The 12,774-nt window shown below is 56.9% G+C and overlaps 2 protein-coding genes across 3 annotated transcripts; one reads left to right on the top strand and one right to left on the bottom strand.

Annotated features, from left to right (window-relative positions):
• The first annotated feature begins 1,726 nt into the window (after nucleotides 1-1,726).
• FIBP (FGF1 intracellular binding protein) lies at nucleotides 1,727-5,805 on the top strand. Its single transcript, XM_058689698.1, has 10 exons — nucleotides 1,727-1,929; nucleotides 2,126-2,324; nucleotides 2,481-2,607; nucleotides 3,482-3,582; nucleotides 4,073-4,206; nucleotides 4,541-4,649; nucleotides 4,726-4,789; nucleotides 5,067-5,153; nucleotides 5,242-5,339; nucleotides 5,681-5,805. Exons 1-10 carry the CDS (start codon nucleotides 1,845-1,847, stop codon nucleotides 5,748-5,750), a joined length of 1,074 nt encoding a protein of 357 aa, XP_058545681.1. The 5' UTR covers nucleotides 1,727-1,844; the 3' UTR covers nucleotides 5,751-5,805.
• Nucleotides 5,806-5,976: 171 nt separating this feature from the next.
• On the bottom strand, nucleotides 5,977-9,439 carry CTSW (cathepsin W). 2 transcript variants are annotated; one of them, XM_058689694.1, is made up of 10 exons: nucleotides 9,257-9,438; nucleotides 8,905-8,989; nucleotides 7,981-8,094; nucleotides 7,440-7,594; nucleotides 7,252-7,348; nucleotides 7,080-7,160; nucleotides 6,848-6,973; nucleotides 6,585-6,649; nucleotides 6,296-6,499; nucleotides 5,977-6,213 (listed from the first exon to the last, which is right to left on the bottom strand). In XM_058689694.1, the coding sequence occupies exons 1-10, from the start codon at nucleotides 9,341-9,343 to the stop codon at nucleotides 6,103-6,105; spliced, it is 1,125 nt and encodes a 374-aa protein (XP_058545677.1). In that variant the 5' UTR covers nucleotides 9,344-9,438; the 3' UTR covers nucleotides 5,977-6,102. The 2 variants fall into 2 exon arrangements, with proteins under 2 accessions (XP_058545677.1, XP_058545678.1); XM_058689695.1 differs by lacking the exon at nucleotides 7,080-7,160 and having other exon boundaries at nucleotides 9,257-9,439.
• Between the last annotated feature and the right edge of the window lie 3,335 nt (nucleotides 9,440-12,774).

Below are 12,774 nucleotides of genomic sequence, written 5' to 3'. Positions count from 1 at the left end.
TTCCATCTTTCCTGGCTTAGTTCATACTCGAGAGTCTTGGCTCCCTGAACATCGCTCCCAGCTCTTGGGAACCCTGAGTCCAAATGTGCCTGCCTCACGGATCAGCCTACCCTCTCATGGACCGGTTTCCTGCCTCGGGGGAAGGCACACACAAGGATTCATTTGTTCAATAAACTTTTATTGTGTGCAAAAACTGTGCAGAAATAAACTTGGCTAAGAGTCTGATCCTGTCCTCAAACAGGTTGTAATCTAGCAGGGGAGACAGGCTGTGTTAAACAGGAAGCAAAAGGGGGAGGAGCATGGTCTGAGGGACCTCCACCCCCCCAAAAAAGGTTTTCTCAAAGAGGTGATAATCTGTGGGGCCTTGAAAGAAGTATAGGCCTTTGCCAAATAGAGCTACTTCAGGGAGTGGGAAGAGCATGGTGAAAGACATTGGGGGCCAGCTGCTTCAGGAACAGTGACAGTAGCTCGATGTTTTCGAAAGGTACGTGTGTGGAGAAAGTGATAAAGTGAGGGGGAGAAGCAACAAAGGTAGTTAGCTGGAGTGTTTCCACAGGCCAGTAAAGATTTTAGGTGGTGGGATTAACATTTTAAATATGTATGCATTGGGGTACCTGGGTGGCTCAGTCTGTTAAGCATCTAACTCTTGATTTCGGCTCAGGTCACGATCTGGGGGTCATGAGACTGACCCTTGCCTCAGGCTACAAGCTGAGCATGAGACCTGCTTCAGATTCTCTCTCTCTCTCTCTCTCTCTGCCCCTCCCCTGCACACGCATGCACTCCCTCCTTCTCAAAAAAAGTAATTAAACTATAATACGCACTAAAAAAATTATTCAGGCTGCTCTATGTGGGATGGACCCTGGGGAAAGGATGTATGTAGGCAGGGAGATTAGTAAGAACACTGTATCAATGGGAGAGACAGAGCTACGCAGGACTGGACTGGGACAATGCCAGTGGGGATGGAGAGGACAAAGCATCCCAGAAATATTCAGGAGGCAAATCAGCAGAACTAAATGTGAGGAGAGATGAGTCTGGGAGAAAGCTCAGGTTTTGTGGCATCAGAACTGGGTGAATGTTGGGACTTCACTGTGATAGGAACGCAGGACAGAAACAGATTGGAAAAAGGTCGGTCTGGCTTTTGAGGGGCCTGTAGGGGGCAGACAGCCTGAAAAGACCTGCGGATGGACGGCCCTCCTGATGTGGACTTCCAGGTAGAGCTCTGAGCTGCAGAGTAAGAGAGGTCATCAGTGGTGGGGAGGGCGGGGGGCGGGGGGGGGGGCGGGGTTTAAAGCCATAGGAAGAAATGGCCCATGCCCGGAAGAGGTGCTCATCGGCAGGTTGGCCTGAGGGACTCCCAGTAAGGGCCCTTGGAAGTCAGGTCAGACCTATTTTTTGCACAGAAAAGATTTAGGAGAGAGACCTGTGAAACCACCACATTTAGGATACGGGTCAAAATAGGGAGGCCCGGAAAAGGGCAGAGAAAGTGGGAGAAAAGCCTGGAGGAAGTGAGAGGGAAGGTTACAGGGGCAAGGGAGACTGGCCGCTGGCCTCGACTCCCAACGTCTTCCTGCAAACTGGGCCAGGATAGGATGGGGCGGGGTTAGGACAGGGGGCGGGGACAAGGGACCTGAGATTGCCCCTCCCGCCGCGGGGAGGAGCCATTCCTCTTCCTTCGCCGCTTCTGCCCCCACCCCCTCTGTCCCGGAAGTGGTCCTTCTCTGGCTCCGGGTGCCGGGAGACGAAGCTCCGCGTTCCCGGAAGTAACCCGCCGGCGGCGCGCCCGGCCCGGGGCAGTGCTCGCTCCAGCCGGGGCGCTGCAGCCGCGCCCGGGTCCGGGCGTCGCCATGACCAGCGAACTGGATATCTTCGTGGGGAACACGACGCTCATCGACGAGGACGTGTATCGCCTCTGGCTGGACGGTTACTCGGGTGTGTGGGGGGCCGTCTACGGAGCGGCCCAGAAGGGGCGGTTGTTTGGGCTGGGAGAGGGGGCGGAGCCAGGACTCGGGCGTCCTATGGGGAGGTGGGCGGAGAGAGTAAGGGATGTGTAGGAGTTGGAGCTGGGATCCCCGGAGGGTCTGTGGGTTCGGCCGAGCCGGTCCTAATGCTAGCTCCGACTCCCTAGTGAGCGACGCGGTGTCCCTGAGGGTGCGCTCGGGAATCTTGGAACAGACGGGCGCGACGGCAGCGGTGCTCCAGAGTGACACCATGGACCACTACCGTACTTTCCACATGCTCGAGCGCCTGCTGCACGCGCCGCCCAAGCTGTTGCACCAGCTCATCTTCCAGATCCCGCCGTCCCGACAGGCGTTGCTCATCGAGAGGTGGGGACGCCCACCAGTCTGACCCACTTTGCAGGCCGCAACTGAGGCCCGGGCCGGGATGGAAAGTTGTGAGCAGGAGGGGCCACACCTAGGCGCTGCCAGACCCCCTTTCCCCTCCTATATGGAAAGTCAGTGGTGTCCTCTGCCTCCACGCAGGTACTATGCCTTTGACGAGGCCTTTGTGCGGGAGGTCCTGGGCAAGAAGCTGTCCAAGGGCACCAAGAAAGACCTGGATGACATCAGCACCAAAACAGGCATCACCCTCAAGAGCTGCCGGAGACAAGTGGGCACTGCACCCCCCCCCCCCCCCCCCCCCCCGCTCCCTAACACAACATCCCGTGTCCAGTCTGCCCCTTCACTCCGTCTGTTTGGTCACTGCCCCAGCGCCTTTCTCCTTCCCCACCTCTGGTTGTGGCAAGGGCTTCCTACCCAGTCTCCTCTCGCATCTTTTTGCAACTTCCAAACCATCTCCTACACTCTGCGGGAGCTATTCTTTCAGAAGCTCAGATCTGAGCGTAGCTTTCCCCTCCTCATAAACTTTAATTGGCTCCCACTCCATCCTGGATAGTGGCCATACTCTTCGGCCTTGACCTTCTTACTCTCGTGCGATCTGGTCCCTGCCAACCCTTCTTGGCTTACATTTTTCCAGCCGGTGGCTTTCTTGCTCGTGCTCCTCCTACTTCCAGAGTACTATTCTTGGCCTTGTCTCCCCCTTGAAGTACAAAGCAGGGGGATTAGATGCCACCTCCTCCACAAGCCTTTCTGGCGATACAGGGAGAAGTAACCGTTCTTCTGGCCTTTAGTATCTTTTCTCTGTGTCTCTTGTTCGCTCCCTCTGTGCAGCTTAGCATTTGTTCATCTTTTTTACTTCCTGGACCTTAGCCAAGAGGGTCAGTTCCAGCACAACTCCTGGAGAACTGGAGAGCATGATGCTAAAATAGGAGGAATTCGGAGGTAGGAGTGAGGAAACATTTATCCAAGGCAACATGGTTGAATGGACAACAGATATTAATAATTAATAGTTTACTGAAGAATACCACAGGCTGTGTCGGCCTCCGCTGACTGGATAGATGGACAGATGAGGGAGGGATGTTCAATCAGTTTATTGTATGACCAGCCTCTGACCAGTCCTCCCTCCTCCCCTAACTGCCCTACAGTTTGACAACTTTAAGCGAGTCTTCAAGGTGGTGGAGGAAATGCGGGGCTCCCTGGTGGACAACATTCAGCAACACTTTCTCCTTTCTGACCGGTTGGCCAGGTGAGGGGCTGGGCAAGGAGCCAGCCGTCTCCCCTTCCTGCACACTCTCCTTGGGCCATGAGGCGGCTCTACCTTTCCCACCCCAACTCACTTGATCTTCTGGCTGTATTGGGGATGATTATCCGACTTTTAGTCTGTGCTTTGGATCAGATTGGCCTGGTTTCAAATCCCAGCCTGGCCACTTACCAGTGGGGTTGTTGTGAGATATGCTACATATGAAGTCCATGGTGCCACCCCTGGGGCTTAGGGCGTACCCAGTAAATCGCAATTCACCCTCGTGGTCTCCCTCTGTATCCCTTAGCAGACCTGGGCTGAAACTTTCTCTTTAGGCAGGTGAGGAAGCCCAGGGAGAAGGGACTTGAAACTTGTCACATAGTGAGTTGGGGCAGAGATAGGCCAGAACTCCAATGCCCAGCCAGTGCTGCAGGTGGGAGCTGCTTGCTAAAAAGGAATCTCAAACCCTGACAGGCCCCCTCTCCCCTCCCTCCAGGGACTATGCGGCCATTGTCTTCTTTGCCAACAACCGCTTTGAGACGGGGAAGAAAAAACTGCAGTATCTGAGCTTTGGTGACTTTGCCTTCTGTGCTGAGCTCATGATCCAGAACTGGACCCTCGGAGCCGTTGGTGAGGCCCCCACTGACCTTGGTGCCCAGATACCTCCCCACCTTCTCAGGGCCTGGCTCGCCACCAGCAGTTTCTCCTGCGGGCCCCAGTCTCCAGCATCCTTTCTCTTCAGTGCCCCCACCGCAGCCACCTCTGGACACAGTCCAGTGTCCCCATGCACACCTTGTCTGCAGACAAAGGGCCTGCTACTTCTCTGCGGCCTGGGACAAATCACTCCACCTTTCTGACACTTCCTCTTCGTGGGGTTCACTGAGGTGGTGGGTGTGGAAGGCTCAGGAGATCCCTGGAGGGGTTTTTACCCCCTGCCCCAACTCCCTTGCTGGGCCTCCTCCAGACTCCCAGGTGGCTGACATGGATGTGGATTTAGACAAGGAGTTTCTCCAAGACTTGAAGGAGCTCAAGATGCTTGTGGCTGACAAAGACCTCCTGGACCTGCATAAGAGGTGACCCTGGGGAGTCCACAGGGTGGGGCCCGAGTGGGGGCCCAGGCGGCTCTGGGCTTACCCTATCTCCCTACAGCCTGGTGTGCACTGCCCTCCGGGGAAAGCTTGGTGTCTTCTCTGAGATGGAAGCCAACTTCAAGGTCTGTGGCCCAATCCAGCCTCTGTCCTTTGGGCATCGTCGGCCTCAGTGCACTGTCCCCATTGGGCAACTCTGCTCATGCCGGACATTGACCGGCAGGTAGTCGGCCGCCCCTTCCACCCACCTGGGAGGGGAAAGTCAGCTCCTAGACATTGGGGAGTTATTTGATTGAGGGAGGTGGATAGATTTGGGAAGGGCCCTACCCCTCCTCCAGCCTCTGGGCTCAGCCTCCAGGCTCTGGGACAGAGGGCAGAACTCCCAGGCTCCTTGCCCCACAGAACCTGTCCCGGGGGCTGGTGAACGTGGCCGCCAAGCTGACCCACAATAAGGATGTCAGAGACCTGTTTGTGGACCTTGTGGAGAAGGTGAGCTGTCCTGCTTGCCGTCTTCTGATTCCCTAACCTGGCCTGTCCCTGGGCTGTACCAATCCTAGATGTTCCCTTGGGCCCACAGTTCGTGGAACCCTGCCGTTCTGACCACTGGCCACTGAATGATGTGCGGCTCTTCCTGAATCAGTATTCGGCATCCGTCCACTCCCTGGATGGTTTCCGGTGAGAGACCCCAGGCCTCCTTTCCAGCTTGTCCTTGCCGTAGCCAGCCTTCTGCCAGGGCCTAGCCCTCCTGCAGACGCAGGGTTCTCTGTTCTGTCCTAGGGGTGGAAGTCTCTCTGTGGGCTCCACCTCTTAGAAGCTGTGACCTGACCTTGGGTAGGTTCCTTAAGCTCTCCATGTCTCCGTTTCCCCCATAGAACCTGGAGATGGTGATGATAACGATCATAAGAATATTATGAGGCGTGAAGGGGCACTTAGGCACAGGAAGCTCTCAGAGCAGTGCTCAGAAGCAGTAGGGATTCAGTAGAAGGCAGCCGTCACTGTTACTGTTATCATTACAGGCACCAGGCCCTCTGGGACCGCTACATGGGCACCCTCCGTGGCTGCCTCCTGCGCCTCTATCATGACTGAGGTCCCCTCCCGCCACCCTGCCCCCACTGACAATAAAGTTGCCATGACTTCGGAAGAGCCTGTGCATGGGAGTGTGCGTAGGTGTGCACGCATCTGTCTCTAAGGGTCAGGTGAACGTGTACACGGCTGTACGTGTCCGTGGGCCCCACAGAGACCAGGATGGGTCAGCGCACGGTGTCGGTGCCCTCCCCACCCATTTCCGCACCCCAGCTGAGTACGCTTGGAAGCCAGGGAGCTTATCTTGGTTTATTCAAGCCGTAGCAAGATTAAGAGGACGGGCAAAAGCCTTGGGTAGGGCTGGCGAGGAGACAGCTGGCATAGCAGGACAGAGCTGAGGGTCAGTCGCGCAGGCTCAGGGAGGGCAGGACACTGGGCGCTTCTTCGCTGGTTGGTCCACACGGGCAGTGAGCGGGTACTTGGTGATGCCACAGGTGTTATTCCCTCGGTACAGCCGGAAATAGCCCTAGGAAGTTAAGGGGACCTCAGGGCCAGAAGGTAGGGGGAGGCCTACCCTGCCTCGTCCCCCGAGTAGGTCTCCTTCTCACCTTCTCACCCCATTTGGTGCCCCAGGAGTTCTTCAGGATCCAGAACGGGATTGAGCGGCGAGATTGAGGCTGGGCTCCGGCTGCGCCTGCCCGCCTGTCCGCCACTGACTCGCTCTTCCCAAAGCCCACAAGCAGGACAGAGTGGTCCACGAGGAAAGGGTCACAGGAGGTGGGCGTGGCCTCGATCACACCCTTCTTGTATAGCTGCAGCGGCAGAGGGGCTGAGTCTGAGGCCACCTCCCCTAGATGCCTCTCCCCACCCCCACCCCCATTCTAGATCCTGTCCCACCTTCAGGAGCTTCATATTGATGGTCACGGTGATGGGGCCTTGGGTGGCCAGGTACCAGGCGATCTCTGGGGGTGGAAGGTGCCATTAGGCCTTGCTTGCTCTGTGCCCTTTGTTCTTGGCTCGTGGTTCTACCTCCCGTCCCCACCCTCCACCTCTCTGTCCCTCCATCTCTGTCTGTAGCCCAGTCTGTTTGTCTCTATCCTGGTCTGTCTGTCCCTGTCATTCTCCCCCCATGCCTGCCCTTGTCTCCCCTCTGCCCGCACTCTGCTCGTTGTCCGGCAGCATGATGAAATCCTGGATCCAGGCCACCTTCTTATGCTTCTTGGCCAGGCACCGGTGGGGTTTGACCTGCCCTTGGAATGGGTAGTCCTTTTCGCTGGCCAGCCCACCTGGAGATAACCAAGGCCAGGGAGGAGGCTCAGCTCCTGAATGTTGCTCCCCCCTCCCCCCTCCCCCCACCTCCACCACAGCTGCCCGGAGAGGCAGGGCACTCACTGTTGTTGAGGACGGTTATGAACGCATCCCAGACGAAGCCACCCCTGCAGCCATCCCCACAGCGGCCACAGTCGAGCAGCTCTGGTGCAAGAAGGGACAATGGGGGTTGACTATGCCCTGGCCCCCCGCGTCTCCCTCTCCCCCGTCACTTGCCCCACTCTGTCAGCCATACCCTGCACGGAGAGTTCTACGGACTGGCGGTATTTGATGCCCCACAGGGCCTCGATGTTGCCTGCCGCTGCCATGGCCCAGCAACAGCTGCAGCTTTCCTGCACGAGGGGGCAGGAGAAGAGATTTCTGGGCCTGGCCCCGCCGTCCCTCCACCCCCAGGGCTGGACTAGGCCGGACTGGGGCAGGTACCTGCTTCTTGACGGATGAGATGACTCCATCCAACTTCCGCCAGTCACAGGTTGGGGGCACTGACTCCCCCCACTCTTCAGACCCTACCTCTCTGCCCACTTTGGGAACCTCTCCATCCATCCTCCGATGCCCGTAGAGCCGGCCAAACTCCTCCTCTGGGGGTATAGACAGGACCACCAGGGTCACAACTTAGACCCCTTCTCCCCCACACCCTGCCTCACCTACTCCCAACCATCCACATCCTCGGTTATTTGAGTCCCCATGATACCCTGGGAGACCGGCGTGGAGGTCGAGGCCCGGAGAGCAGCCAGCTTTCTTCCTAGGATGCATCCCCGTGCACTTGCTGCCTTGCCCCTGAGCTGGGCTGGGGCCCAGACCTGACCCTGCTCTCTGTGACTTGGGGCGAGCAACCAGGCCTCTGGCCCTCAGGGTTCCTCTCTGGGAAATGAAAGCTGAACGTCTGCCCTGTCCATCTGCCAGTATCCCTGGAGAAGTCACTGCTTCCCCACCCACCACCTAGGGTCCAGGAAGTGTCCATTACCTGTGAGGTCACTGAATGGAGTCACCCCAAACTCGGCTGTGCCTAAGTCTTCCTCCTCCAGCTGCTGAGCCTGGGCCAGGTTGTGTGCAAAGATGTCCAGGCGACGAGCATACTCTGGACCAAAAGAGGGTTGTCTTAAGCTGCCTCCTAAGCCCCCGTGGGCAGGAAGTGGCCGCTGGCTGGGCATCCTACCACCCACACTCACCCAGGTGAGCGTTCACTCTTCTCTTGCGGCCGCTGCAGGCCAAGGAAGTGGCTCTCCAGCCTGTCTAGGGTTGGGTTTTCCCCAGAGGCAGCAAGGGGGACATCTCTGCCCACCCACGGAGAAGATAAGTGAAGGGTCCGAAGAAAGGCAGAGTGACTCAGAAAGGAAAGGTGGGTGATCAGAGACTGGCTTCCTGCCAGGTTACATTCTCCACCTTCAATTCACACCTCTGATTGTAGGTTCGGAGCTGAAATATGATGAAGGTGGGGAAGGAGTGGGGGTTCAGGCCCATGGCATGGGCAGCTTGGCCTGAGAGGTGTCCACAGACCACTCCCCTGTGGAAGATGAGACCCAGAGAGGGCAGGGGCAGGGCTGCGACCTCATGTGCATGGAGAGTGAGTTCCCAGCTTGGTGTTTCTGAGTGAACTCACGGCAGCAGTCAGCCCGCTGCCTGGAGGCAGAGGAAAAGTGGCTGTGGAGGCGAGGGATCCTCTCCGTCCAGGGCAGACCCCCGACAGCTGCTGCCTGCCCTCCAAGTTCATAGCAAAGAATGATTAGGAATGATTGTACGTTTAGGAAACGAGGGAGTGCACCCCCAGCCATGCCACTGTCCTGCTGAGTGCCTTTGGCCAAGCCAATTCCCCACCCTGAATCTTGATTTCCTCATCTATTAAGTGGGAGAAGGGGGTTGGGCCAGAGATGTACATGCCCCATGATACCTTCTGGGTTTGAGTAACTCCGGTTGTACTGGCTCTGGAACAATGTGAAGGCCTGTTTCAGCTCCAGTGGCTGGGGTCCTGGGTCCTAGCAGGGAACCAAGGGGGTGGGGAGTGGGAGGGGAGAGCGGGTGAGGAGTCATTGCTGGGACCCCACCTCACCCCAGCCTTGCAGGGATTGGGCTGGGGATCAGCAGCTTAGCCTGCTCTGTCTCCCTGAGCATGTCAATCACTTTTCCAGCCTTAGTTGCTCCCCCCTGAGAAATGGGAATAAGGCTGTTGTTTCTGAAAGGGTGAGACCCAGGCATGGGATTTGCGGGAGGAAGGGTATGGGAAGCAGGTGGGGGGCACTTACCTGGCTCCTAAGGGAGCTCTTGATGCCTTGAGCCAGGCCGCCCATAGACAGGACCAGGAGGCAGGGAAGGTAGACAGTAATTGCCATGATGCTGCAGACAAGAGTACTGGGAGCAGGAAGCTGTGCAAACCAGGCTGGAGGGGCCGAGGGGGCGGAGCTGGAGAAACCACGAAGGGGAAACCAGGTTGGGAGGGGTGGACCCCTCCACACAGGAGCTACCTCAGACCTTCAGGCTTTTGCCCTATACAGCCCTCTGCCTGCCTGTTGCCCACTCCACCCTTCTTCTTTATTCAGCAGAGGCCCTCTGTCCACCCTGTTCTGGGCAATTCTAGGGATACAGAGGTGGATCTGTCCTTAAGGAAACAGGAATAGACAGATCCTAAGTGAGGAGTGACCGTGTACGGCCATCAGTGTCATGACGGGAAAATCCAGGGGGCTGTGGGTGCCACAGGCTCCTGACACCTGGGTCGGGGTGGAGGGCGGTCGGTGCCCCCTGGAGAAGTACTCTTGCTCATCCTGGGAAGCTCAGTCAGCTCAAGGGTCACCCTCCAAAAAGCCTTCCCTGTTGCCCTTCCTCTGATGTAACCAGCAGCCCCTTGAGCCCCTGCTGTGCCTGTGCCCGCTCGGCATCTGCCTCCCAGCCACACAAGAAGCGTCTGATACACCTGTGTCCTCAGCACCCAGCACAGGGCTGGGCACAGAGCAAGCTTTATGGATGTTCGTAGACCGAACAATTGGTTGTTGGCGGGTTTTGAACAAGAAAGTTCAGGCTCTAGGGTACAGTAAGCGGCAGCTACTGCCTTCTGGTCCTCATTCTTATCACAGTCTGGGGGTGGAGATGAGGGGTCTGGGTGGGCCTGAGGGGCCAGATGGGGTGCAGAAGGGGTGAGGGCAGGGGAAGTCTGTATCCTGGAGGTCAGGAGAAGCGTTGCAGGGAGGCAACTCCGAGTGGCAGGTGCACTGAGGTCTAAGCACAAAGATGGAGGCTCAAGTCTGGCCAACTGCGCACCCAGCCATTCCCTTCCCAGCCTCGGATCCTCATCTCGCAGTGGCAGCAACAATTCCTTTGAGTGGGATGACCGTGGGGCACCTATGACCCCGGCTGGCACAGAAGAGGTGTTCAAAACGGTGGGCTCTTAATACTCTACTCTGGGGCAAAGAACCCAGAGAGTCTTGGAATCAGAGTGCCTGAGTTCAAATCCTGTCCTTCCCACTCTGGCTGTGCCTCGGCAAATTTCAGCCTCTCTCATCTGTGAAATAGGGTGATACCGGTACCCCTTCCCTGGCTGGGCAGGAGGATTGCATGAAATGCATGCTGGTGCCCAGAAAGGTTATATATCTTAGTAATAACTATTATTTTTATTTTTTAATGTTTATTTTTGAGAGAGAGCACAGAGGAGGGGCAGAGAGAGAGAGAGGGGGACAGAGGATCTGAAGCGGGCTTGGTCCTGACAGCAACGAGCCCTATGCAGGGCTTAACTCATGAACTGTGAGATCGTGACCTGAGCTGAAGTTGGACACGCAACTGAAAGCCACCCAGGCACCCCATTTTTTTAAGTTTATTTATTTTTTAGATAGAGTCAGGAGGGGCAGAGAGGGAGGGAGAGAGAGAGAATTCCAAGCAGGATCCGCATGGAGCCCAATGCGGGAACTCACAAACTAAGAGATCGTGACCTGAGCCGAAGTCGGCCACTTAACTGAGCCACCCAGGTGCCCTATGAACCATTACTTTGGTTATTTTTTAATTACCGCTTTATTGAGACATAATTCAGATGCCATAAAATTCACCCTTTTAAAGCATACAATTCAGTGGTTTTAGTGTATTTGCATAATTGTGCAACCATCACCACCATCTGGTTTCAGAGTATTTTCATCACCCCAAAAGAAACCCATGTCCATTAGCCCTCCCTTCCCCTGGCAAACCCTAATTTGTCACCCAGATTTGTCCATTCTGGATGTCATATATATGGGATATGAGGACCTTTGTGTCTGGCTTCTTTCACCTTGTGTAGTATTTTTTCAAGATTTATCCTCGGAGCACGTATCAGTACTTCATTCTTTTTTGTGGCTGAATAACATTCCGTCATATTACCACATTTTGTTTATCCATTCATCAATTAATGGGCATTAGATTGTTTCTACATTTTGATTTTATGAATGGCGTTGCTCTGAGTGTTGTGTATAGATCTTTTCCTATGGACACAGGTTTCCAATTCCCTTGGGTATGTATATACATGGGCGTGAAAGTTCCGGGTCATGTGGTAACACTCTGAGGTCCTTCCAAACTTTTTCAAAGAGGACCACAGTGTATGAGGGTTCCAATTCCTTCGTATCTTCGCCAACACTTGTTATTGTCTGTCTTTTTGGTTTCAAAGAGCTATTGTTGTTGGCGTCCTCGCCCCTGTGGCTGGGAAGGGTCTGGGGGGTGGAGGGTACACTCTTCAATGAACCCCAAGGGCTGATATCGGTACCCACGTGCCCCCGTCGGCACACCCTCTTCCTGGGCGGGGCCGCACTGGGGGCGATCGTGAGGATAAACAAGGGTGGGAAAGGGAAGGGAGGGCTCAACAGTTCCCGCACGTCTTCGGCCCCACGCGGGAGATCCCTGCACTCGCTGCCCTTTCCCGTCTGGCCCCGCCCTGAGACGTGGGCAGGACGAGGCCCCGCCCCTTCCTGGGAGCCAACTCCGCCTAAACTCCTCCCCGAAAGGCGCGCCCTGCTCGGGAGAGAAGGCCGAACCCCGAGGTGGCGGGGGAGGGCGGGGGACGCGTGTGGGTGGGAGGAGGGCCGGTAAGGCACTGGCCCCGGACCCTGGCGTCCTGTGCGCCCAAGTTCAGCCCTGCCCGCCTTCTCAGGGGCTTCCATTCATTCTGGGCCAAAAGGGAACTGCCGCCCCCGCTTCCAAACTGTTGTAGTTTCCCAGATGGATTGTTCGGAGGAGGCGGTCCTGGAGTGAAGGGACCACCTGGCTGACAGCCCTAGGGATGGAGGCGAGAAGGGACAGACATGAACAGTTCTGGGCCTGGGAACGTCCTCAGGCGAGGGTCTGGGGACCCTGAATGAAATTTTGGTGTTTACAGAGTGACTGTCCGGGTACACGGAATAAAATTCTGGAGGGCGTAGAGTGAGGGTCCGGAAGCCCCGGGATTAGGTGGGGTCCAGGTGCCCAGGATGACTTTCTGGGAGGCGCAGAGTGTGGAGGCCCCGGCGTTTAGATGTGGGCGCACAGGATGGAATTCTAGGAGCCCAGATTAGGATCCAGGTGCACAGGATGACATTCTGGGGTGCGCAAAGTGAGGGCCTGGGGGTTCCCCTGGTTGAGTCTGGGGGCCTGGCATCAAGGCCGTGCCCCCAGGATCGGGCGCTAGGGGGACCCTGGCCCTGTGCCGGGAGGCGGCTCCGGGCAGCGCCGCGGGGGACCGGGTGGGGGCCTGCGGCTGGCCGGGGGCGGAGAAGCGGGGGGTCGGGGTCCCTCCCCCTGGCGCGGGCTCAGGAATCCGCCGAGGGGCGGGCGGAGG

The sequence above is a fragment of the Neofelis nebulosa genome, chromosome 10 (genome assembly GCF_028018385.1).
Source record: "Neofelis nebulosa isolate mNeoNeb1 chromosome 10, mNeoNeb1.pri, whole genome shotgun sequence".
Classification (NCBI taxonomy): Eukaryota; Metazoa; Chordata; class Mammalia; order Carnivora; family Felidae; genus Neofelis; species Neofelis nebulosa.
The sequence above is the reverse complement of the archived record's forward strand: the minus strand, read 5'-3'. Positions and strand labels throughout refer to the sequence as shown.